Source organism: Mustela nigripes, chromosome 6, assembly GCF_022355385.1.
Source record: "Mustela nigripes isolate SB6536 chromosome 6, MUSNIG.SB6536, whole genome shotgun sequence".
In the NCBI taxonomy this organism is placed as follows: domain Eukaryota; kingdom Metazoa; phylum Chordata; class Mammalia; order Carnivora; family Mustelidae; genus Mustela; species Mustela nigripes.
This window is the reverse complement of record NC_081562.1, coordinates 58,387,960-58,412,653: the sequence shown is the minus strand read 5'-3', so window position 1 is coordinate 58,412,653 and position 24,694 is coordinate 58,387,960. Positions and strand designations below refer to the sequence as shown.

The window sequence follows — 24,694 nt, the reverse complement described above, 5'->3', positions numbered from 1 at the left end:
CTCCTTGCTACACAGTCCTTCCCCCCACCCCCCCCCCCCCCCTACAAGAGCTGAGCACAGGTAATAGGACACACTGTGGTGCTCAATAAGTGTTTCATGAATTGGGTTGAAACAAAATACCTTTGCTGTGTTGCCCCCACAATTTTACTTAATGATTCAATGAGGAGTTTGATACTAGACTCGGGAAGTGGAACTGGTGGATGGATAGGAAGTTACAAAGGGCAGGGAATTTAGGGGAAATACCCATTTAGGCAAGTGGTGTTTCTGGTTCTCATTTCCTGGTTGCAGGCCGTTTTTATTTCTTCCTACTTCTGAGTGACAACAATCCATTCCATAGCTATTTGTTCTCCCTCATCTTCTGTCTTTCATGTTTGGGATGTAGAGGGAACAGACATTCCATTTTTTATTTTGGCTCTCCCTCATCCCCTCAAAACACCACTGTGATGTTGGACAGAGTTGTATCATCTAGGCATTTGGGAACCTAAATGAACAGCTTTTGAATAATTTCTACTCAGCTCTTGTGAGGGCAATGTGGTTAACTTTAGGAATCCCACGTTCACTTTGTATCATGGGAGCTAAAGACTTTATTGCTTTATGACAGAGGAATGTTTGCTGAGATAACTAACGGTTTGGTGAAGTCAGGAGGCTTCCAAGATGTTTGGTGATTGAGAGTGGGAAAGGAAAAAACAAATCCCAAACCAACTTTTCCTATCTAAACAGACTTAAAGGGAAACTGGGAAGAAACAAATATATGTGGGAGAGTGACACTGAATAAATTCAGTGCTGAAATATTAAGCTGCTACTATTCAACAGCTGTGTAGAAACCTGATTCCTGGGAGACAGTCACTTTTTTTTTCTTTCAAACTCATTCATTGATTGAATTTTACATAGAACGTAAAATTCTACCACATGTTTTCAATAACTTAATGCCAAAAGTGTATGTTTAAGTGTATGTCTTCATGATTTGTGTACAACCTTTATGTTCTGCTTAGATTTTGCAGAATTCCCAAAGATTCCAAATTCTCATAGCCTTAGGTTGTGGGACAAGGACAGGACTGAATTATGAAACTCCACAACCATGCAGATGGAATTCTCCTACCTTTTCAATTGTTGTGCTAATTCTAAGACTTAAATTAGGGGACGATTCACTTTTAAACATGTAAATAAAGTTTTTGCCAGCCATTTGGACATCAGGACTTTATGGAAAGAGCTAGTGTGTGTGCCTGTTATCATGAACATTTGAGGTGATGTTTAGGGTGTCATCTTGTCATTGCAAAAGATTTTTTGAGTCATTGATAACACACATAGACAAATAGCAAATAGGCATACACAGTCATGCACATCTGTTAATTTTCTCTTTTAGTTTTATCAGTTAGGGAAGGTTCAAAATCTTAATGACTGCAAGAAGTTAAGATGCGTACGTCCTTCATGGTTATGAGATCTTGGAAAGCCGGACAGACAGGAATTCATTGCGAAGGGGAATATGAAAAGAGGCAATGGAAGAAGCCTGGGATTTACAATGACTAACAACAAACCAACAAAACCACCCTGAAACAACCCACAATACTCTAACTGTCCCCAACTTCTCAAGTGCTACTTACTTTTTCATGAGCTAACTGGATATCATCCCCAACTCTTAAAAAGGCGTTTAGAGTTATATCATTCTCTGAATAAAATATGCAATAACCACAAGGAAGCTGAACAGTTTAAACTAAATGTTGCTTCATGGTTAAAATGACAACTGTGGCAGGTTTCGAGCAGGCAGATGGATACTTCAGCAGAGCAGGAGGTGACTATGGCGTTAATAAAAAAAGTAGTAACAATGAATCCAGATAGAGCTGGTCCGAAAGAAAATAAAAAAAGTAGTTACAATGAATCCAGATAGAGCTGGTCCGAAAGAAATGGTTTTATCTGATCAGGAAACCCAAACTGAGATGAGGGTAGCCAGAAATCCTGGCAGAACACCATCTTAAGACTAAGCCACCTTGGGCACTGGTGACCGGTTCCGGTTTTGCTATTACCCTGGGAGAAGATTCGAGCAACACGATGAGAGAGAAAGCGTCTCCTGATATCCACACGGACCACTCATCAGGAGGATTTAAAAAAATTAACGGGAACATCTATTCCCACAAAGTCGGCAGTTTAGAGAAGAAATCAGGCTGTGTGTGAGGAAGGAGGTGGGTGGGTGGCTCTGTTTTGAGTGGTTGTTAACAGACGAGGTGAAATATGAAGTAGACGCATCTGGAGGAGGTTTAAAAATGACTATCTAGGAAATGAAAGCAGGGGGAAACATCCACGTGTTACTAGAAGAAGAGAAAAGTCGCCAACAGTAGGGACCTCGGGTAGCTTTGGGAGTGCTAAGCTAGCTGTACCTGAAAAAAAAACAAGGATCGTGTATTTTCCTTTTGTTATATCTGACCTAGCACAAGCCTTGGGCTGAAAACAGAGTTGATGTTTAGTGTATTCTCATTGGTTTCTATGTGTCTGCCTTACTGAAAGTGACAGAAAGCCTGGGGCTCCATGTTTTGCCTTCTCTTCTCACCTGGAGATAACCATTTACAGTCTCAAGACCATTCTTCTAAAAATGACTGAAGGGTTTTTTTTTTTTTAAACAAACAAACAAATAAACAAACAAAAAGACTCTAAGCAAAAACCAAACAAACACAACTACTGAAGGGCCCCCCCCCCCCCCCCGCTAAGTTGGGTCTCATGCCAGTTGATCAGTACTATAAATAGACTGTGAAGGGATTGTTGGAATTTGAAGATGTGTGCATCAGGGGGACCTATTAAGAAAGACATGCAAAAAAAAGCACAGGCCTGATATAAGGGTAGAAACTATACTGTGGGAAAGTCAGAGAATTAAGCAGAAAAATTAATACAAGAGCATATGCATCTTTCTTGCTTGTGTTTGAACCGTTATCATGGAGGTTACTTTAAGGGTATTGGGTACAAGTATTCTGATGATAGGTAGAATACTTGAGAATGATTAATAGGTGTTGAGTGAAAAGTGATGCATATTTTGAAGGTCAGAAAGGAATTTTGGCACTACTCGTACCTGAATACTATCTGATATCAAATACTTAAAATACCGTGTTGGCTATTGTAAAACCCTATACTCAAAACTGTTATTAAAACCAACTTGGATTAACAGCGAATGAGTCCTCATTATCTAGGACATTCTTCTGATTCCATTACTTAGCACATCAGTGTCTACCATGTTTCAACACTTTCCTCTGTTCTCCAAAAAAAAAAAAAAATTTTTTTTAAAACAAAACAACCCCCCCCCCCCCCATGCTGGTATTAATCTCTTTTGTGAGGAAGTCCTTTTTGGTATTTCTTCCATTGCAACTTGAAATCCTAACCTTGCTGGCTGTGTTTATTCTGTCCTTGGAGGAGCTGAGGAACATTTGATCAACTGCCTTTTGGAATAAATAACTCTGTAGATTGCTTTTCATCTTTCACTCTCCCCCCGCTCTCCCCACTCAGGCGCCATTTTTCCAGTTCATGAGCTATTTTTTTTTAAAGATTTTATTTATTTGACAGACAGAGATCACAAGTAGACAGAGAGGCAGGCAGAGAGAAAGAGGAGGAAGCAGACTACCTGCTGAGCAGAGAGCCCGATGTGGGACTCCATCCCGGAACCCGAGATCATGACCTGAGCCAAAGGCAGAGGCTTTAACTCACTGAGCCACCCAGGAGCCCCTCATGAGCTATTTTTATTGCTTTTTTCCTAAGTCCTTCTGGACTTGCCCATATATCTGGATCTGTCTGTACATAATTTAGTACCTAAACACCTTGGATACTTCAGGACAATGATTTTTGTTTTTGGTCAGGAAACTACTACCTTTTCTCCTGTGGCTCAGTAAAGGAAACAGTCCTTCTAGATATGTTAGTCCCAGATTTTCAAATTATTGTTATTAGATTTTATGCAAACTGAAAAGGATACTATTTGAGATTTGATTACTAAAATGATTTAAAAGTTAAGAAAAGGAGAATTTAAAGAAGCTGCTTTTTATGGAGAAAAGAATAGATTTTGCAGACTCTGGGGATTGGAACCTAGATTCTCTATATAGTGGTATGATGTTAAGATAATCTCCTTAAGCCTCTATTTCAATGTGTCTAGGATGGGGCTGTGCAGAGTTGTGGGGACAATTAAATAAGATACTTAAATAATGAAGCTTTGCACTCAGTTGCTCAATATTCATTGAGTTAGCATTACTATGAAAACACTAATAACACCGCAAACAAACAGTATTCTGCACTTCTCTACCTAAATGCATTTCTTCCGTTTTGGAAATACGAGGATCTCTAACGGATGGAGATGGTAAGGAAAATGGAAAGCATCATTTACAAAGATGAGAAGCCAATGCATTGACCGAATGAAGAAACAAATGACTTGTAATAAATGGAAGAAAAGCTTGCCAAGAACATCCCAAGGAGAAAATTTTAATTGGAAAAACATTATAGTTAGTTAGCATGTTGGTACCAGAAACTCTTTTAATCCATTTCAACACATGATTAATAATTTTAGATGCAGCCCAAACACATCACATAATTAAAGAGAATTTTTCCTTTCGGTTTTACTTCTGGAGAGCTAACTTTATAGACTTTGTGTTACGTAAACAGTAAAAAAAAAAAAAAAATCACTTACCAAGGATTAATATAAAATGCCAAAAGATAATCAGTCCAAAGACATGAGGGTAGCAGGGTTAAGAAAGCAAATATACTCCTACGCCTGTGAGCATTAATAGATATAACAGATGTAAAGATGAAAAAGTGGCAAGAGTTAGTAACATAAACTGTGAACAGATATCAGTAAATCACCTACCGGGATCAATTAAAATGACAAGCATCTTAATTACAATCAAATATTATTCCATCCGAAACGTGAGGGTTTACATGCTCTCATATTGCCAACACCAGTTTTATTCACACACATCCATACGGTAATCAGATATATTCCTTTCAACTTATTTTGTGTCGATTAGTCTGCTATTAAGTGATTACATTTTACATTCAGTTTAATGAGGCTCTTAAATGCCTCATTAATTATCTCCAGTCTTATTCTTGGATATTATTATCTCTGCCATGCTTGAACCTATTTTAAGGAACCATTATAGCATCATTTGATCACTAACAGCGGCTTGTGTGAGGAAAAATCTACCAAAGGTCAGTTTCCGCCTTTGCTGATTCTGGGAAAGACCTCAAGCTTCTGGGGCGCATTCTTATAAAGCTGCACTCTCAGGTGTGACTTTCTATATTACTTTTAGTTTAAGTCAATTCATCATCGCTGAAAAATAACCCTTAAAACAGAGCTATGGGAGGATGCTCAGGTATCATTGATTCAAGACAAGTAGCTCATGAACCTGCCTGGTCCGTAATATGACTAATATTGAGCTGAGTGAGAGCAAGAGTATTTCGTCATACTTTGTTTCTAATTCAGTCTACTGGTCTAAAAAGTGGGGTGTGAATGAAATTTCAGGTATTTAAACCATGTGCAAAATAGAGCATTCATTAATGTCGATTTTAAAATAGCCTATGTCTGAGTCTATAGCTATACTGGGAAGTAGGAGGAGAAATGCTGTCACTTTGTCACTTTAGTCACTACAAGTTTCCACTGAGAAATCTATTCTGTCAGTCAGAACAGGCTGGTGCTGGCAAAACTGTCTTTGCCAAGAGCAGGGGGAGAGTTTTGTAGATTTTCTAGAAAGGTCCTGAAGTGAATTCTCTTTTGCCTTAGCTTTCCCATAACTGGTATCCCATATTCTATCAATTGGGACTGAGTGTGCAGTTAGTCAATACACAGACAGCTGCCCTGAGTCCCAGGTATGATTGGGTCAATTTCTAGATGTGCTGTTCTTCCCTGCTTTGTGACTGGGCCTTTTTAAAGGGCAAGCCAGACAAGGACCAGTGAATTAAGTTTCTTAATCTTGGCAAGACTGTTAATATATTTGAAGAAACCTAGAAAGAACTGTTTACTAACTTTTCACCATTGTGGGGTTATGAGTTTTTCTTCTTCACAGTTGGATTAGTTGTAGTTAAATAGCAAAATTCCATTCAGGCTAAAATTTAAAAATAGTACAACATATTGTCTTATTAAAAAGAATCCTATTTCAAGTAGACTTTCCACTGCTAGATGTTCATTCAGGGAAGCAGAAGTTATATTCCAATTAAAGCCCTCCCTTTTTCATGGATTCTGTAAAGTTTCTAGTCTCACCTATCTATTTCTTGAAGATCACCATTTTGGAAGATTAGGAAAACAAGAAAAAAAAAAAGACCATTTACCAAGGATTAACATGAAATGTATCCATTTAAATTAATGTGCTTTGCATGGTGGCTTGCAAAAGAAACCAACCTGATCATGTAAGCAGTGCTGGCTTTATATTAAATGGTGACTTCATTAACAGTTTTGTTGGGTACCCATTGGCAGTGCACAGGGGATAGGATTGTTAATTCTCACATATCAGTGTTAAGGTATAATATCAATTTAGTCTCCTGATAATGCTTTCTAAATTCTCCAGATACCTCCTCCTTGTAGGTCCTTAACACTCAAGCATGAGGAAAAAAATAAAATAAGGCCAGGTTTCCCCATGGGACTTTATGCCTTTGCTCTTCATTTACCTGTAAGTCTAAGAGTCGAGAGCCCTGGACTGAATATATCCCCTCGATTCTGAACAGAAGTAGGGGCTAATATTCTCAGGCACTGAAATGTCAGTTGGAAATAGAGATGCTGCCCTGTCTCCTGCTGCCTCGCTGGGATCTGTTCTGTGCCTTTCTCACCACTTACTCCTTCAGTGTGACTCCTGTATTGAAGCCCTTCTTCGGCAAGGTTTGGGGCTATATCCATGCCTGTGTTAGTCCTTTGTTTAATATAGTGAATACCCAGCAGACTTAGACATTTTCTCTACCTCATAACATAGTAAACCTACACAAACTAATATATTCAGTGATTAAAATCTAACCTTGGAAGGTCCACTCTCTCCAAAGTTGTGAAAGCACAATCAGACAAAACCATGTAACCCTCCAAAAGAGTAAAATAAAGTCTGGAGCACACACACAGCATAGATAAGCTATCTAGAGGCTTGTTCCAAAGTGATGCTCACCAATTGTATGGAAGCTTTCCATCCCTCTCCAAAGATGCAAAATTGACAAAGGTTCCTGCTCCGCATTCCCTGTTCAAAAGGAACCACAACATCAAGGTTACTGCTTGACAGAGCACTCTTTTACCTTGACATAAAAGAAAGTCTCTACTGGCTTATCATCACAGCATTAAATTAAAAAATATAAACTGATATAAATTCCATGTGTTCCTCTTTTGCATGCAATGTAAAATAGAAAGATAAAAATGTTTTTCATAAGGTTGCACATGCCCTAATCACATTATTTGAAGCCAAGAGGATTTGGTTTACAATCCTTTCCAAAGGGCACTCGTGATCCTAACATAAATCTTTGAACTATTTGGGGTATAATATTTTCCACAAAGCCTCCTAGCCTGTGGGTTTTCTGTTTTCAGCACATATTCTTTGTGGGGTTGATACTAAAGCATTTTGATTTCTTCTTTAAAATGGTGGTGGATCAAATTGGATTTTTTTTTCCCCTCCAAAATGTTCCCCTCATGTCAGGATGCCCATGAGATTAATCACTTGAGGTGAGGGTAGAAAGAGTGAGACATACTGAATCAGAGTGGCTCATGCGGAGCCTCTTATCCAAAAGGTTGCTTATTAATCTGTCAGTCGAAAATATTGTTAAAGTTTGTTTTTTTTCCAGAAGTGGAAGGCAAAGTTATACATATTCTCATGCCTTTTCACCTTTGGCTAATGTCAGGGATAAACAACACAGCTCACCAGCACTCCTGCATCTCATTTTCCCCCCTAGATGAAATTGATGGATTTACTCAGAATTGAAGCAGAGATTTTGACATTATTGACACATCTGCTAATCACTTTAACGATCTCCCTGTTCTTATTACCATGTTCTGAGAACCGCTTTCTTCTTTGAAAAATGATGTTGTTATATCATGCTGTGTTAAAAATTACACATCAATTCATTTTCCTTTGTCAATTTCTCATATATAAGAATTATTTTACCCTGTAATTCAAAGGTTCTTATCTGGGGTTCAAGGATGGAATTTAGAGCTCCATGAACATAGCAGGGGAAAAGTACTTTTGTTTTCACAACCTCTAACTGATATTTAGCAATTCTTTTAATTACTAAAATAGGCAACAGGCCACAATAATACCATCAGTACCGGTGAAATTGCTAACCACAGAAACTACAGCTGTTTTTCTATAATGAACCTGCTGCAGATGTTGCAGTATTGTTCATAATCATCACTCTGATGAAATTATGAGAGGTATTAGACACCCTACTACATATTATCTAATATATTAATAAATGTAATGCATTTGTTTTTTAAATGCATTACATGCATTTTCTTTTTAATTCTATGTATTTTATTTTTTGCACTTAAAAAGAAAACATTATTCTTGGAAGAGCGCCACAGGCTTAAACAGATTGCTGGAAAGGATCATGACACAAAAAATGTGAGGAATCTCTGCTCTAGTGGCCGGCTGGCCGAAGTAGAACCACTTCTAATCATCTTGCTGCATGCACCAAGAGGGCTCCTGGAATGGTACCCGTCACCACACTTATTACCAGCCCTGCCACTATTTCTATTATGAGCTCACATTTGCTGCGTGCTTTCCAGTTACGGCGTCCTTGCTCCTCACCACCACCAATGTAGGGGCTATTCCCATCTCTTCTCCATAAACATTCTTCCCGCTGTTCCCAGGATCTTTGCTATACACTTTGTTACTTTATACACTTCCTTTGTTTTCCTTGAAATCCACTAGATGACTCTGGCCAGTCAGTCTCCTTTGCTCTTATCTTTTTTTTTTTTTTTTTTTTTTTTTCCTCCCCGAAATCTTAGTATTACATTGTTCTGGTGCTTACTGCCAGGCCTTCTTCTTTCATCTCTGCACTTGCCCTCGGTCAAGGAGAATTTCATCTGGTCTATCGCTTTAATACCACTTACACGCTAACAACTCCCAAGCTTGTGTCTTCAGGGCAGTCTTCGCTCCTGAACACCAGACTTTTATGTTCAGATGCCGACCCCACACCTGCACTTGCAGGCGTCTCAAACTTAACATTTCCCAGACGGAAGTCTTGTCGCTCCCACTGTAAGGGCCTGCCCCTCCCAGAGGAACTTGCCCTAACACCACAACTCTGGAATCCTCATCTGGAATCCTATTTCTGATGATGGCAACTCTATCCTTTCGGTCGTCTGTGACCCTTATTAATTTCCATTTCATGTACGATCTGTGAGCAAATCCCCTTACCAAATGCCTCTATTTTCAAACTATACCCAGTATCTGATCATTTCTCCCCACATTCACGGCTGTGATCCTGGACTTAGGCATTACCAGCTCTCGTCTGGGTTACTATAATGGCTGCCCCCATTAATACGCCTGCTTCACCTCAATACAGACTGTTTTCTCATGGAAGCTGGCTCTTCTGCCCCAAGTCCTGCAGTGGCTTGACTCAGACTATCAGTGAGAGTTGTAGGCTCACAAGGCTCTGTGTAATTTGACGTTGTCTCCTGCTGCTCCCCCCCTTCATTTCCTCTACGTTAGCTGCACTAACCTTCCCACTACTTTGTGAACATGTTCCCGCCTCAGGGCGTTTCCACCGGCCCTTCCCTCTATTGGGCATACTGTTCTGCCAGAAAACACATGGCTAACTCCCTTATGTCCTTCACAAGTTTCCTCAAGTACCATCTTTTCAGTGAGACCTATCCAGCTCCCTGAGCTCCTGTCTGTATACTCCAGACATCTGTACTTCTAATTTCCCTTATCTGTTCTATTGCTTTTCTCTTACTGTTGGCTCACAAACCACATAACCTTTTTACGTATTATCAGTGTAATTTATTATCTACCTCCTCTGTTAGAATAGGAGCTCCATGAAGGCAGAAATTCTTGTCCATTTTATATACTCTCACATCGCAAGCATCTGGAAGAGGCTAACACATAGCAGGTGTCTATTAATATGTATCAAAATAGCCATTAATATTTGTTCATATTAATGGACGAAGTTTCAGTGACCTGCACAAGGTCACATAGATCGTAAATTAGGATCTGATCCCAAGGAGTGTAATTTCAGAGCTCTCTATATGAGCCCTAGTGTGGTACCACCTTCCTGCCTATCCTTCTAAGATTAGTTTAAATGCCAACAGTCATAAGCTTGATTTTTATATTCAGAACCAATCTCTTTTCTCTATGTTCAGAGAATTCCATTTTAAAAAAAGATTTTATTTACTTATTTGACAGAGAGAGACACAGCAAGAGAGGGAACACAAGCGGAGGAAGCGGCAGAGGGAGAAGCAGGTTTCTCACTGAGCAGGGAGCCCAATGTAGGACTCTATTCCAGGACCCTGGGATCATGACCTTGAGCCGAAGGCAGACGCTTAACTGACGGAGCCACCCTGATGCCCCAGGGAATCCCATTTTTATCTCCTTTTTGGGGTAGGTCAGTTTATACCTTTAAATATATTTCTTTATGTACATATCTCCAGCCATGTTCTCAATTTCCTAGTAGACAGCTTGGATGTCTGATTTTTATTTAGTTATGCCACATAAGACACTGATTAGATCATTACTGGATTGATAAGTTTATTTATCAATAAATAAACTTATAGAACTCTGAGAAAGAAAAAGGAAGTTGATAGACAATTCAGCAGGCTAACACTGGGTAAATATAAATTTGAACCAAATTTCCCAAACCCAACAGTATTTGAGGCAACAATTTTTAAGAGAATTGATGGATTTTTCTGATAATATAGGGGACCACTGAAAATACTTGAGAATGTGCTTTGATAAGAAATGCACCGGTGGCCAAAGGAATAGGGAATCTCTAAAATCATAAATCAAAAGTATTTTCTAGCTGCAAGAAAAATGAAAACTGTTTGAACTCTGAGTAGTAGGAACAAAACTAATAGGGGAACTCCAATGGACCTAATCATAAAGTCTACAAATGTTTTCTGATAAAACCGCTTTGGCAGAACTGATGAAGAGAGGGGCTTTTTTTCCTTTCTTGTGGTTTCTTCATATATTCACTCTTCTTATGAATCTGAGTAGCCAGAGATCTTTTTTTTTTTTTCAAAGTATGTTTGAAAGTATCCAAATGTCATTAGTGGATCTCTTTGCATGGGTCTCTTAAAATCACAAGACTGAGAGTGAGAGGTCTGGATTGGTGTAAACAATCCTTTGCTTTGTCATTTCCATGATTATGTTTTCTAAAATAACTTTTAAAAGTCTACTTCGAAAACACAAAACAGACACTGAAAACCAAAATCAAACTTACCGCTATACAACTAAATATTAAAGTATTTTAAATTACACATTAAAATATTTTAATATTATTAAAATAATTTTAAATGACATTTATAAATTAAATTATGAGTTAAAATACCTGAAAGCCCTGCTGTACAATTTTGGTCTGCAAAAGCAGATCTGTAAGATAAATTAAAATATTTTAAAGCCCTTGTGTAAAACAATCAACCAAACTGACCTTACCTGGCCATCTGGAGATGCTTTTTCCTCAGAATGATAAGGGTCACGAGCAGCAGTCCAATTAACAGAGTGCTGAGGATGGCCAACACTGAGATGACTACCACATTAGGGTTCATCTCTGTAACTGAAGAGAAAAGCCATGCATTTTCATTATAACTTCCATTACACAAAACTAACCCAACCACTCATCATTTTCCATTGATTTTTAACACCACTGAACATAGAATGATGACAACAACAGTGACGGTGATAGTTTCCCACACCGACAATGACCTCCTCGCGGTCAAATACAACCTCGTCAAGTCGGTTGACAAATGGTGTTCAGACGCCTGGCAGGATTGTGTTCATCCCAAAGCATTATATCCCGAATGTTCTTATCCCGGAGAACTGTGCAATGTGAATAGTGCTTGGACCATAGTTTAAATTCCTTTGAAACTCAAAAAAAAAAAAAAAAATCTAGAGGTCATTACCATGTACTATGACTGTTTAGGGTTTTCAGAAGTTTAGAGAGTGGCAGGTTTTCATTTTATGCCTATGACTTTAAAGTCAGAAAGCACAACTGTATATTACGCTTACAACGAATAATGTATATGAAAAAGGCATTAGCAAGCTACCATCTGCCACAGCACTTAACACATCGCTAGAAGCAGGCATTCTGATGATCTGTAACCATATGTTGAGAGGTTTTCCATCTGCACAACTCAAGAGATTAAACCTATTAATAAGGCATAGGGTCTCCTTAAGAACAGGGCTATGTCCCTTCCCTCTACTTACATGGAGGCTGTTATGGCACATGCACATCCGAAGTGAGAATATATTTCAAATGTTTTCATAAAACTCTTAACTGGAGAAGGACCAGAGCAGGGGAGAATGACACCATCCTTTGCATTGACCATAAAATCACAGAACTGGGAGCGCGTTCAGTCCCTACGTCTCTGTGGGTTTGCCACTTCCCATTTGGGCCAGCATGACTCCCACTCCCGGGCAGAGTAACTGAACAGAAGGAACATTAGACTCATGGTCAGGAGACCTTTTTCAAGGTCTAGCTGATATTCGGAGAAGCTATTTTATCTGTCTCTCCGGGCTTCATTTTCCTCACTCGTAAATAAGTTGAATAATACACCTATTTCACCGGGTTGCTGTAGCCATGACAAGGAATAGTGAACAGGAAAGGCTACTTGGAATGGTGTCCAAGCACACAGAAGTGAGAGACTATTAATATCCTTTGTGAGTCCATTTTTGGTCCCCTTTTCCGGAAAAATAAAAATTTAAAACAGAAGACAAACAGAAGGTGACTCTCATCATCACTGAGTAGAAACACACATGATGAATGCGACAGAAATGGAAATGCAGCCAGTGAAGGGATCACGTGACACTGAGAGTGGTACTATTACACAGGTGTCTTCGAGGGTGATCTCGGACTGCTGAGTCAGCCTCCAACAACAAGGCAGTGACACATATAACTCAGAAGGAAAAAAAAAAAAAAGGAAGCACCATTTTTCTAGAGTTTTCATTATTTCTAATTCCACAATACCAACATCCCCCCCCGCCCCCCGATATTTGGCTTGATTGGGAACTTGCCCATTTTGTCCCAGGAATTTAGCAATGTCATCACTTGACCAGGAATGACTGAGGGCCCAGGAGACCACAGGAGAGCCCGAGTGGATCAGGATACTGTGGCCACCGCTGGGGAGGATGATGAGGCCTGTGGAGTGGACGGGAGCAGCTCTCAGCCACACGGTGGATATTAGGGCTTTCAGCGCTTCATTTCTGTGTGTCAATACAGCTCAACAAGGGACGTATATTTTGATTGCAGTTTTGCAGACGGGAAAGCAGAGGTTCCTAGATGGTCAATATCTTTCCCTCAGTCACACAGGGAGCGAGTGCAGTGATGGGCTCCCTGTCCCCAGAGCCTGAATGTTTCAACAGAACATGGTTCTAATAAAAGGATAGACCATCTATATTTGAAAAGACAATGGAAGGAAAATCTAGAAAGATAGAACTTCCAAAGACACCAGATTCCACGAACACAAGTAATTACCCATTGTTGAGACGGCTATGAATGTGGGGACACTGGGGCTGTTGTGACTGAAGCTGGTGACACTACAGTTGTAGGCAGTGGCGGGAAGGAGGCTGGAGATGGTCACAACATGGGAGGAAACAGCAATTGGTTCCTGGAGATGCAGAACATAAGATGAGTGTCATATTATCGTCATCTGTTTTGTGTTTTTTTGGTCTGTTCTTCAGAGTTGAGTGGGTAATACATAACAGAGTAAAGCGTTTAAAAGATGCAAAAGGACAGCAGTGAAAAGTAAGTTTCCTTCTTTCCCTACTTTCTATCTACCCAGTTCTCCTCCACGGAAGGCGCCGTTGTTGTCAGGTTTTTTTTTTTTTTCCTTTCCATCTATATTTTATGGATGTGAAAACACAAGATAGATCTAAGCAAAACCTAAGTGATAACATGGTTTGCATGTTTTACCTTGGTTATTGGTATATTTTGGTGCTCTTCCCACATCAACACAGATAAAGCTGATTTATTCTTCTTAAGGGGTGTGCAGAAATTCATGAAAGGACCTACTTTATTTAACCGGTGCCCTCTGAAGAATGTCTCAGTTGTCTCTGATTTTTTGCTATTACAAACCATGCTACAGCAGACAAATTTTAAATTATGAGAACAAACATATATGCACACACACATGCTTAATACACATATGTGTGTATGCATGTGTACACATACAGATTCATACACAAACCTGTGTGTGTGTGTGTGCGTGTGTGTATGCATATGCATGGATGTACATACAGATGTGGGTATTTGTTTTGCCCCCAGCCGAATGATGGGCCCAAAAGTTGAATATTTTTCAAAATTTTGAAATCTACTGATAGATTGTCTTCTTTTAAATTTTTCATTTTTTGAAGATTTTATTTATTTATTTGAGAGAGGGAAAGAGAGAGAGCATGATGGGTATGGGGAGAGGCAGAGGAAGAGGGAGAAGCAGACTCACTGCTGAGCAGAGAGCCTGATGCAGGACTCGATCCCAGGACCCTGGGGTATGACCTGAGCCCAAGGCAGACACTTATCTGACTAAGCCACCCAGGTGTCCCAACAAATTCTCTTCTATAGGCATTTTCCAAGTTATCCTGCTGTGTGTGATGCTGTGTGACAACATCTCTTCTCCTACACTCCTTCCAATCTAATATATCTGTAAACTCTGAGTTTTTCCAATCTAATTAGAGGAAATGGTACCTCATTAGAGATTCATTTTGCATTTCTTTTATTGTGAGTGAACTTGATCATCTTTCCATATGTTTAAGTGTCTTTAGTGTTTATTTCCTATGAAATATTTGTTTTGGGTTATTTGTCTGTATTTTTTTCTATTTTTAGTTGCTCTTTGTATATTAAGGACATTATCCCCTTTGTCTGCATTCCCAGCTTTTAAACAGCATCCGCCAAAGTCACGGCAACTTTGTGTTCTCAAAAACATTTAATATTAACATATTCTTGAGTAGAACAAATTGTTAATTTGATGGGCCAATTGTTAGACCAGTGACAACTACCACAGTACAATATAAAAATATGAGCCAGCATAACATTCTTTTCCCAAACAGAGATCTGAAACACTCCTGCCTAAAGAGATGAGAGCCATCAGAACTTATTTCCAATTCCACCTTTTTTACTCATCTATAAAAGAATGATTCTAAGGAAAGACTTTTGCTAGCAAGACTCTGTTATAGTAAGTAGCTGCATAATCATTATTTTCTTAAAGGGAGGCATTACTGTAGCTGTAGAGAAGAAAATCCGCTACTGGCAAAGCAGTTATTTGCAAAAAAGGATTCTTAGAATAGAAAAAAAAAAAAAAAGATGAGCTCTTCAGTACAGATCAAAAAAGAGATGTTTGTACAAGAGAATATCAAAAGAGGAAAGAAATCAAAGCAAATTATCTTAACGCTCATATGAAAAGATTTCTACTCCCAGAAATCCTTTCTTCTTTTCAATCTCATGAACTGCATTATTTAAAAAGCATCAATTATTCATGTTCACAGAATTAGTCTGTACACTGTGTTTTGTGATATCCCTCACTAAACTTGACCTTTCCCTTCCATGTCTGGCTATAAAATACTTTTTTTTTTTTTTTTCCTGTGGTTTTGTTACCCTTGGAGCTACTGGTTCTTCTCTCTCCTTCCCGTCGGTTTGACCTGGTGAATAACTCAGCAGTCATTCTATCTATTTGCGATTCTAACTCTTTAACAATCACCTCTCTCAGCCTTCATTTTCTCAAGCAAAATTGTCCTCCTTACTAACTAGAAGCAGTCCCTTCTTTAAATTCTCTTACTAGAATGGACCTCTCTTTGGCACCTGCATTTTAACTTAATTATTTCTAGACTGATGTAATATCCATAACTACATGAAAACAATTTTAAAGTATTGACTCTACCATTTGTATTGCACATAGTGCCTTTCACATAACTGGCAATCAGTTCATATTTGTTAAATTATATTTTATACGGCAGTGTCTATCCCTTTGGTCAATTTATTGGCAATAGGAAAAATAAACCCCTTTCAGTTTTCAGTATGACCCACTAAGGATGAGGGACAAAAGATACATGCAGAGATGAAAATCAACATTGCAATTTGCCAAATTGGTTCTAATTTTTAAGGCTTGCCCTAAGCTGACTGTTAATTTCTATCACTGAAACACAAAAAAACAGATGAAATTTTGTTTTCATTTTCTATAGTTTCAACAAATATAAGACTTTAATTTACTCAGATAATTAGCCTTAATCAAAATGAACTCAGACAAGGACAATCAAAAAGCACAGTACCTGGAGTTTTGTTTCTTGACTTGAGCCAACTTGTTGACAGAAGACTTCAAAGAAATCAGCTACTCCCTCTTCCACCCACAGCAAAGTCACTGAAGTCTGGGTTTTATTCACGGCAAACAGTGATTTCGGAGGAGCCGGTTCTGAGCAAAGGCAGAGTTTTAAAAAAAATTTCATTTAATTTAATACATTCTTCCTTCTTTCACCAATTGGCAGGATAAAACAGGCAAAAAAAAAAAAAAGTCCCAAATACAGGTAATTAAGAAATGTTATGTTATTGTTATTGTAACAATAACATGATTTATTATAATATTGAAATGTTATTTCGAGTTATTGTAACATCGAAATGTTACATTATTGTTTTTGAAATATGTCCCAACACAGTCATCATCTAACTTGGAAGGCAGAATAATTTGCCTTTTTCTCCCCCTTCCATTTTATACTTCCCTTTTTAGAACACTTCTGTTTTCTACTTCAGCTTTATTATATCCATAATCTATTAATAGTTTTGGTGTCATCTGCACTGGAGGTAAGCACTGCCTTGGTAATAAAGAACTTTCTGCAGGAGAAACAAAAATCTATACTTGAATGGCTGAAAAAAATGAATGAAAGTGGTTTGCTCCCATCTAACGGAGACATTCAGTCTGGTACTTAGCCAAAAGCCTGTCTTCCTTTTCTGGAGACTATTTGGAATAATTCAATCCAAGGAATGGCTTCTTGAAAATTTAGTCGAAATTAAGAGGGGGGTAAAGCTAAGTAGATAGGATTTTTTTTTTTTTTTTAAGAAGAGGATTAATGGAAGGGGACTGGATGGTTAATAAAATGTTAGAGGACTGATTTCTTTATCTTCTTCTTTTAGACATTTAATCTTGATCTATAAATTAATCCATTAGTCAAGCAAACTGTGCCCCTTCGTACTCATTTCCAGTAAGTGAGTCACGGGATTTGTTGGCTCGAGACCAAACCCCTGCCGGTTCTCCAGTTTTAGGAAGTGGTCTTGTGTCTTGTTCCCCCATACCTGAATCTCTCCTACTCTCCTCTCTGTGCCCTGTCATTTGGGTGTTGTCTTTCTCTTGAATTCCTCTAGTGCTCAAAGCGTTATGCCTGAACCCAGATGCTTCAGCCAGAGTCCTTGCTACCCTGTCAGTATGTTCTTGTTTGGACATACTTTGGCTAGCTGTTGGGTTCACAGAACATCATACGCTGCCCATGTGCGTGCCCTGTCAGGCAACTATGCACACTGTGTGTCTGTTACTTGGTTTCCTTTTAATTATTTGTCCCATGCTTCCAAGTCAGTTCCTTAGCTCCTGGATATCAGCAGTGCTTGAAGAAGCCCTTGGAGGCCACTCCACTCCTTTGACATGTCCGTGATCTCTGCGTGGGAAGGTCTGGACCTTCTTTCTAGAATATCATCATCGTGGCCCTATTCAGAAGCACATATATGTCAAACCATCCTTCCTGTGATTTATCGCAGGCAACTTAAATTTGTGTCCTACTAAAAAGAAGCAATTTTCTTTCCAGAGACAACTCAATGAGGTTTGGCTGAAGAGTTGAAGGAGGAAAGGGTGTGGGGGTGTCTTGTGCAGGTGTAATTCACAGCAGATGTCAGGACCCCTTGTTTGCAATGAGTTGTCCACTCCCCCAAACGTTGTACTATGTATTGTTTCACTTCCCCTCTGATGAAAACTGTTGATGAAACGTGGGGTCAGCTTCCACTGCCCACATCCTTTATAACTGTCACTGTGAAAAGGGATGAGTCAGAGGGTAGTTTCTCCAGTGATTCTGACTCATGCAGAACTTGAATCTTTGGAAGCAAGTGTGAGGTTGTCTGGGGCAGAGATGGATGATTTTTAGGCTGAACCTTGGTTGTTTCTCTTTCCAAAACACACCCTCACAGTGAGTATCCTGAAGTGATTAGATTCCCTAGGACGTCTACGTTTTTTTTTTTTCCTGATGGGTAGATAAACTCAGGTTAGCTATCCATTGTGAACAATTCTCAAGTCCTGATCTCTAGCTCCCACCTTTTACCCATGTACTTCCAATCACCTACCATCCGTGTTTCCTCCATGAGCAAACCCATTCATTCCCTTGTTGGGGCCAACAATCTTGAGGCTCTCCTCTGGCTTCTCAAGTTCAGAGAACATACTGTCAAATTCTTGTCTTCTCTTCCTTGTGTCAATTCTTTTTATTGTATTGCATGTTCAGGCTTTTGACCACACTTGATCAATCATTACAACAGCCTCTTCATTCTTTTTTCCTGCTTTTAATCAGTTCTTTCTTCATTTGTCAACGAGAGCTTAAATCAACTTGAAATATCACTTTGCTCATGTTAAGTCCTATCTGGGTAATCATCTATTGTGATCGATGTCTATTGCATCAAATCCAAATACGCCAAGTTTTAAAGATCCTACTTACATTGGCAACAGGCCACATGTTACCCATTCAGCTTCACCTGTCCCCTGACCCCTGGTACAGCCAGTTTTCTCACTGACTATCATACAAGCAGTACTCTTTCTCAACTCAGTATATCTTTTCTTCTGCTTGGATCATCCTAAAATCAGGAAAAAGCCTTCTGCCTGAAGTCTTATCTGTTGATTCTGTCTCTTAATGATCTATCCCTTCTCTGACCTTCTATTACCCTATTTGATCTATGTGAGGAAAGTCCTAAATCTCCTAGGTCCTACTAGATGCTTTAAGAACAGGGGCCATGTGTTATAAGTTATTTTGTTTTCACCTTGAACTAGTCACCTGCAATTGTTCAATAAATCTTCTCTATTGGCTTATTTAAACCATAAGTCAAGATTCATTAATCAGAGTTATTAGGACTTAAGCATCAGGCAAGACCAGTCACACTAGGGCTATAGTTTGATGTTCTCTGTCTTTTTACAGTGATCATATTGGTAAAATTATCAGCTGTCAGTGTCATGAATTACAAGAGTTCCCAGTGGTCCAAAGAATATGACTCGGATACTTGAGTAGCAGTTTCTCTGGGTCTGGCTAAAAGAATATGGATCTAGGTGATAAGTAGGATCCTCGGGAACATCTCCAAAGGGTCTGGGACCTTTGACCTTTGACCAGTAACAAAGTTTTCTTTTCAAGTGGTATATAGTGGCACTGGATTATTCCAAGGTCACTATACCCATTATCACTGCATCCTTTTCTGATAGACATATGCGTTTTAGCTCCTCAGATCGAGTAACATGCACAAATGGCCTGCTTAAGGGCTGTTTAGGATCTCTGTGACAGGTATATTTCCTTACATGTACTGGGGAGAAATTGCACCAACTATTCCAAAGGAAACAAAGAAAGTCTTTGCAATATTTCATAAGTGGAGGTGTAACTGGATTAATTAAGTTTCACTACTCAAGATAACATCTGCCCCAGGAAATGTATTAAAATCTTAGTAGTATACTGTCCAACACAGTAGCTATTACCACATGTATCTATGGAGTACTTGAAATGTGGCTAGTCTACAGTGACAGGGGTTGCAAGAGGGAAATACAGATTGAATATTGGAGATTTATTATAAAATAAGAGTAAAGATATTTCACATATAATTCTTTTTTTTTTTTTTAAAGATTTTTATTACTTATTTGACAGAAAGAGATCACAAGCAGGCAGAGAGGCAGGCAGAGAGAGAGGAAGGGAAGCAGGCTCCCTGCTGAGCAGAGAGCCCAATGCGGGGCTCGATCCCAGGACCCATGATCCTAAGATCATGACCCGAGCCGAAGGCAGAGGCTTTAACCCACTGAGCCACCCAGGCACCCCTCACATATAATTCTTTATATCAATTCCATGTTAGGATGATACTGTGTTGATATATTTGGTTAAATAAGATATATTAAACTCAATGACACCCATCTCTTCTTAGTATTTTTTAATGTGGCTACTAGAAAATTTAAAAATTATATCTTCGGCTCTCATTGTATTTCAATTATACAGTACAGGGTTAGAGCATTCCTTCCTGCTTGGTAGAGCAGAAGTGTGGAAATTCTTGGCAGAAGCTGGTTGGAGGTTCCTCCCTTCTGTTTTCTAGCTCCTCTCCTAAGAAGGCAACCTCAGCTAAACTCTGTAGCCAAACATGACTTAGATGATTCCTCTTTCCCATCCTCGCACACAAGACCAGAAGGGAGTAGTGGCTAAATATCATTTTTTAAAAGATGTTGCTTATTTATTTGACAGAGAGCAAGAGAACGGGAGAGAACAGGCACAGAAAGAGGGGAAGCAGCAGAGGGAGAGGGAGAAGCAGACTCTCTGCTGAGCAGGGAGCTTGATGGCAGGGCTCAGTCCCAGGACCCTGATCATGATCTGACATGACAGACACTTAACTGACTGAACCTCCCAGGCACCCCAGCAGTGTCTAAATATTGTAAAAGTGTCTAAATATTGCAAAAGCCTTTTTGTTGGTCTGTGTCTCTGTTAAGGGATGAATTGTGTTCACCCAAATTTCTAGGTAGAAGTCCTAAGCCCCAGTACCTCAAGAATGTGAATGTGGTTGGAGATAGGGCCTTTCAGGAGGTAAGTTAAAATGAGACCATTATGTGGACCTCAATCCAATCTGACCATCGTGCTATAAGAACAGGGAATTTGGATAGACAAGGAAAAACCAAAGACAAATGGGAACAGAGAAAAACCATGTGAGGACACAGCTGGAAGGTGAGTTCACCTGCAAACCCAGCAGAAAGGCCTCAGAGAAGCCAAATCTGCTGATACCTGCATCTTGAAATTTTCGCCTCCGGAACTGTAAGAAAATAAGTTCCTGTTGATCGAGCCGCCCAACTTGCAACATTTAGTCAGGGCAGCTCTAGCAAACGAACACAGTTCTCTTACTCTTCAAAATATCAAATCCAGCCCAGCTCATAAAAGGGAGGGAGAGGAAGGCCTCAATGATGTTATGAAAAGTAAATGAGCTTTAAGATAAAGTCACTTTTGGACTCTTACTTTTGAGAACATAGAGAGCCAGGAAAATTTGACTTATAGAACATTCCCTGGATAGCACTTTGTACTTCTCAAAATGACATCATAACATTAACTTCTTCAAAATTCCCAGGCTTCATAATGTCCAATTTCCTTTTGTTTAAAATCACGCTGGAGTCCATAATATTCGATGCGAGAACCCATGGAAATGGGAAAAGGAGACAGATGGACTCTTTTCAAAACAAGGTACAGATATGGGGTTGTTGCTTTAAAATATTCTCTAAGAGCTTTCTAACATTGCTTTCTAACATACTCAACTGTTCGGCCCTCTTCTTTCCTTTTCAATTCCTCTATTTGAGTGGGGAATTCAACTTAATTTTATAAAGAAATTAAGTACAAGGCACAGAACATGGGAAGAAAGGAAAGCTGTAAGGTTATCTCTACATTTAATTTAGATTGGATTATGAGAGACTCAAGCTGTTCCCTAGGATCTCAGTTGCGGGGAGGAGAGGTAGTGAAGGTGACCTTGGGTAAAGGACGATCTGGGACCTGACTCTTATTCTTTACTCTGGCAGCAAATTCCTTCCTTTCCTAGGAAATCCCAAAGGGAGTCAGGTTGTAATATTTTGCATTGGAACAGAAGAGAACGTGTTTATTGTTTCAAATCCATCTTTTTCTGATAATTATTACCTTGTTTCTTATTTTAATGGGGTCCATTAGGTTAGCTGCCAATGGAATGATGTTAATGAGGCTAAGATTACATCCACAAGGGCCCACTAGTTTCATTCTTTTTGTAGTTTCTACCTCTAAACCTGGTGAGTCCTTTTACAAATGTGTGACATTGGTGATAAGGGGGATTAAATAGAAAAAAACTATAAAAATGATCGATACAATAAAATCCATTTTCAATTCTCAGCATCACTGACAGGAATAGGCTAGTGTACTCTTCATACACAAAGGATGGCCTTTAATATTTATATTATTGTCCATCTTTTAAATAAATCTATTTTTTATTTTCCTCAAGGCAAGCAAGTTCTACCTTAAGGAGTGTAAGCCTAACATATTCAACTTGGTCAAAGAAAATATTTGTGACTTACACAGTGCAAGCCACATAAATTATGTCCAGCTTGTTCAAAAACAACATCAGCAAAAGAAAGCACAATTTGAAGCGGGGGGGGGGGGGGGAGTGTTAGAGAAATCATTCATGGTGAGATGAGATTGGTAGGCAGTGAAATTAAGAAAATGAAAATTTATATTAAATAACAGAAACCTGGGTTAAATTTAAAGTTTACTAAGCCTATTCTCCTTTCAATTCAGGGAGGTTCTCTTAATAAGTAATGAGAAAATTTTAAAACAACACGGGAAAATATTAAAAAAATTCAGGCAAATATTATAGTGTAATCAGGCCCTTTCCATATGGAAAACATAGGATTTTCTCAGGAATTTGAAATACCCATGATTTCTATTACATTTTAAATAAATTCTTTATGGGGACACCTTGGTGGCTCAGTTGGTTAAGCAGCTGCCTTCGGCTCAGGTCATGATCCCAGTGTCCTGGGATCGAGTCCCACATCGGGCTCCTTGCTCGGCAGGGAGCCTGCTTCTCTCTCTGCCTCTGCCTGCCACTCTGTCTGCCTGTGCTCGCTCTCTCTGACAAATAAATAAATAAAATCTTTAAAATAAATAAATAAATAAATAAATAAATAAATAAATAAATAAATTCTTTATGGCTCCATGATAGCAATTGTAATAACCCATTCTGTGAGTCATGAGGTATTTTTATGGTTTTACCAGCTCTAGTAACTTATAAAGGTTAGAATTTTTCAAAGAAAGCTCTCATTTAACCTTACTTAGTTTCAAAACAACATTTTGAAGTCCTTCCACTTTGGGCCCAAGCAAGGACATCAAAACAACATTCCTCCTTTTTCGGTTCCAAGAATATGTTTTTTTTTATCTAGCATTTTTATTTAACTACAACTAATTTTTGCCAAATTCTTAGAAAAAGGTCACTACTCTTATTGTATCATTAGCCTTGTTGCCTTTACCCTGAACTCAGGTATGAACTACATTCTAAAACTGGAAGGGATATTAAAGGTTGTTTTGTTCACTTTAGACGAGGCCACTGAAACCCAGAGGCCCTATCCCACTTTCTAAGCTAACATGGCTTGCCTGTGAGAGCAAAAACTGGGATCCAGATCTCCGTATGCCTAGTTAAGGGTCCTTTCTACACCCAGATCCACCCCCCCCGCCAAATGTGGGTATTTGACATTCATTTCCATATAACTGAGGATGATGGTGTCTCCTGGAAAGTTCCTCTTTCTAGAAGACCAACATTTCCAAAGTGGGTATTTGCTTCTACATGGAGACCAGCGCCAGACATCACAGTCATGGCCCTATCTGTCCATCATCCAGATTTGAACAGAAACCTACAGACTCTGCAAGTTGCTTTATGGTATACAGGAGAAGTTGTTTTAGGGAAGTACTGAAGTTGTGTGGCTTGGCTGTGGGCCGCTGACAAATGGCAGTGAAACTCTCAAGACCACAGTGAGACTGGGAGAGAAAGAGATTGAGAGGGGGCATCAGTTAGTCTTGGGATGAGGGACAGAGCCATGGAACAGTGGCATGTCTGATAGTTCATCCTAGAAGATAATGTTAGCATGACCCTGCTGGCCCTGAAGGACTCTACAAGAAGGGTAGCATGACAGTCACAATCCTCTGAAAACCTAAAGAATACATGTTTGTAAGAAATCAGTAGAAGTCCTCCACAAGCTTCCATCATCGCACCCACCTAACTCACTACCCCATCGGTACCCACATACTCTCACTCTTCCTAACTATAGATTCACTCAGTCTTAGGCACCCCTTCCAGTGGCACCCAGCGTCCTTCCACTTTGGGCCCAAGCAAGGACATCAATTAATGAGAGTCACCTCTAACCATCCAGCCCCATAATTTTCCCTGGTCTGTTGAATCATTCTGATTAGCCCATTGAAGAGCCGTTTCCACCCACTTCAAAAAACAGAAAGAAAAAGAAAGAGAAAACAAATCCAACCAAACAGATAAAAACTCTTGGATTCTATCTTTAGCTCCTGTTCATTTTCTCTCCTCTTTGTAATCACACCCCTAGAAAATTTTGTTATTCCAGCTGTCTTCAGTTGTTCTCCTTTTATTCTCTCTTGAATTACTTTTAATAGCGTATTTTGTCTTCACCACACTCCACCCAAATGCCTCCTCCCCAAATCACCACTGACTTCTGGGTTGCTCACATCAGCAGTCAATTCTCATCCCACAACTTCCTTGACTTTCCAACAGGCTCAACGAGTTTATCAATCAAGCACTTTCTTTGCTTGGCTGTTTGGACATCACACTTCTTTGTGTTGTTTTTACTTCA

At 39.2% G+C, this 24,694-nt stretch overlaps 1 protein-coding gene across 1 annotated transcript in view; it reads right to left on the bottom strand.

Moving 5' to 3' along the window:
* The window catches only part of PTPRO (protein tyrosine phosphatase receptor type O), a 48,724-nt gene extending 31,919 nt beyond the window's left edge, over window positions 1-16,805 (bottom strand). Inside the window, exons 1-5 of the mRNA XM_059402669.1 lie at window positions 16,392-16,805; window positions 13,609-13,741; window positions 11,571-11,691; window positions 7,104-7,172; window positions 4,652-4,735 (exon numbers count right to left, since the gene is read on the bottom strand). Of these exons, the coding sequence (XP_059258652.1) occupies window positions 4,652-4,735; window positions 7,104-7,172; window positions 11,571-11,691; window positions 13,609-13,741; window positions 16,392-16,565 (581 nt within the window). The 5' untranslated portion in view covers window positions 16,566-16,805. The remainder of the gene's footprint in view (window positions 1-4,651; window positions 4,736-7,103; window positions 7,173-11,570; window positions 11,692-13,608; window positions 13,742-16,391) is intronic.
* Window positions 16,806-24,694: the final 7,889 nt, after the last annotated feature.